We start from the raw sequence: 1,736 nt of genomic DNA on the forward strand, positions 1-1,736 counted from the left end.
ACGGGGGCCACAGCCCCCCCAGCCCGCAGCCTCGGAGGCGGCCAGCCCCATCTCACCTGCTCCACCCTGGTGATGGCCACGTTGGCCTCCATCTGCCGGGCCTTGCGCTCACGGGTCAGGTCGTAGTAGACCTTCCCAGTGCAGAACAGCACCCGCTTCACCTTCTCGGGGCTCTGGGCCGCAGGGCCGCTGTCAGGGATGACGCGGAGGAAGTGGGTGCCTGCCAAGGGAGAGAACGGCACTGTCACCCTGCACCCCTGTCCCCTGCCAGCCCCCCCGGCACCCCAGGCAAAGCGGAGACGCAGAGCCAGACCAGCTGGGACCGGCTCCGGCTCCCAGTATAAACCATCATGTCTCTGTGCGACTCAGGGCTGCCAAACCCTAGCCACACCGCTCCAGTGGGAAGCGGCTGCCAATGGAGGAAATGCCACGGCAAAGCCGAGCCACATTTCCCTGGGGTGCTGGACAAACAAGGGGTGGCTGCAATTTGCTGGGTACGCGGCTGCAGCCAGCACACCACACAGAGGGGGTGAGCATGCCAGTTCGGCACTGGAGGGGAGTGGGGAGGAAGGAAGAAAGCCCCTGTGCTGTGCTGGCACAGAGTGATCCGCAGAGGCTGTCTGCAGTGCCCCCATGGCAGTGGCATCGGCTGCGCTTGGCTGCTCTGCAGCAGGGGGAGGCTGCTGCCAGGCGGACTTTACCCGAGGTGGCCGCTCCTGCCCTTCACCCTTCATCCCAGAGCAGTGCGGAGGGGGCGGGAAACAAACACCTCCGTGCCGCTCGTACCTGGCAGCATGTCGTCGAAGCTGGAGCGGGCTTCGGGGTGGCGCAGCAGTGACTTTGGAGTGAAGATTATCAGCTGGAGGGGGGAAGATGCGGATAAGCACAGTGGTCCCCTGCAAGCCAAGGCCAGAGCACAGACCTGCTCGTCCTGCCCGCCCCTCCCCTGACCGAGCACAGGAGCAGCCGCAAAAGATGTGCTCCTCGTGCTCTGCCAGATTGGGCACTGCTTTCCGACAGCACAAGCTTTCCCAGTCTGGGTTTCCCCTGGGGAAGAGGTTGAGGTGCTGCCAGGGACCTGCCTGCCCCACAGCCGGAGCTGGAGGCAAGCGGCTGCACCGATGTCCACCAGCCCCAACGCCTCTGACTTCCCCACAGTGTGCAGGAAGGGGCTGCAGTCACTACAGCCTGCACAAGCCAACCGGCAGCATGGCACATAGTGAGCCAACCCCGAGCACCAAGAGGTCCTTGGCCGGGGCAGAGGCAAACTGCCCATGTTTGCTGCCAAGGTGCAAGAACAAGCCTGCCCCGAGTCCTATCCCCAGGCTCAGCAGGGACGCCGGGCTGCCCTGCCTTGGCACCGAGCTGGGCATGGAGCTGCCAGCACTGACCGGTTTGCGGAAAGGCAGGAGGATCTGGCGCCGAAGGACATGGAAGAAGTTGGCCGGAGTGGAGCAGTTCACGACGATCCAGTTGCAGTCGTAGAGCTGGCGCACATCAAAGTCGTCCAGTTTCTGCCTCGGCGAGCGCAGTCAAGGGGATTTCAAGAAACACAAAGTGCCTCATGGCTTTGTGGCTCCAGCAGTGGGGAGAAGAGTGGCACCCAGCCCGCCCTCCCCTGCTTCACACTGTGCAGCAGCCCCAGGGGCGTCGGAGGTGCAGCCTGGGCACTGGGTTCAGCCCCTTTCCCCAAAACCTCCCCCCCCCAGCACGAGCCCAGAGTGTCCCACAACACC

The 1,736-nt window shown here is 64.3% G+C and overlaps 1 protein-coding gene across 1 annotated transcript in view; it reads right to left on the minus strand.

Annotated features, from left to right (window-relative positions):
• OGDH (oxoglutarate (alpha-ketoglutarate) dehydrogenase (lipoamide)) overlaps positions 1–1,736 on the minus strand; it is a 31,293-nt gene that overhangs the window by 650 nt on the left and 28,907 nt on the right. The window contains exons 18-20 of the mRNA XM_009880213.1: positions 1,392–1,514; positions 787–859; positions 31–220 (exon numbers count right to left, since the gene is read on the minus strand). Coding sequence (XP_009878515.1) covers positions 31–220; positions 787–859; positions 1,392–1,514 — 386 coding nt within the window. The remainder of the gene's footprint in view (positions 1–30; positions 221–786; positions 860–1,391; positions 1,515–1,736) is intronic.

Source organism: Charadrius vociferus, unplaced genomic scaffold (genome assembly GCF_000708025.1).
Source record: "Charadrius vociferus isolate BGI_N301 unplaced genomic scaffold, ASM70802v2 scaffold612, whole genome shotgun sequence".
In the NCBI taxonomy this organism is placed as follows: domain Eukaryota; kingdom Metazoa; phylum Chordata; class Aves; order Charadriiformes; family Charadriidae; genus Charadrius; species Charadrius vociferus.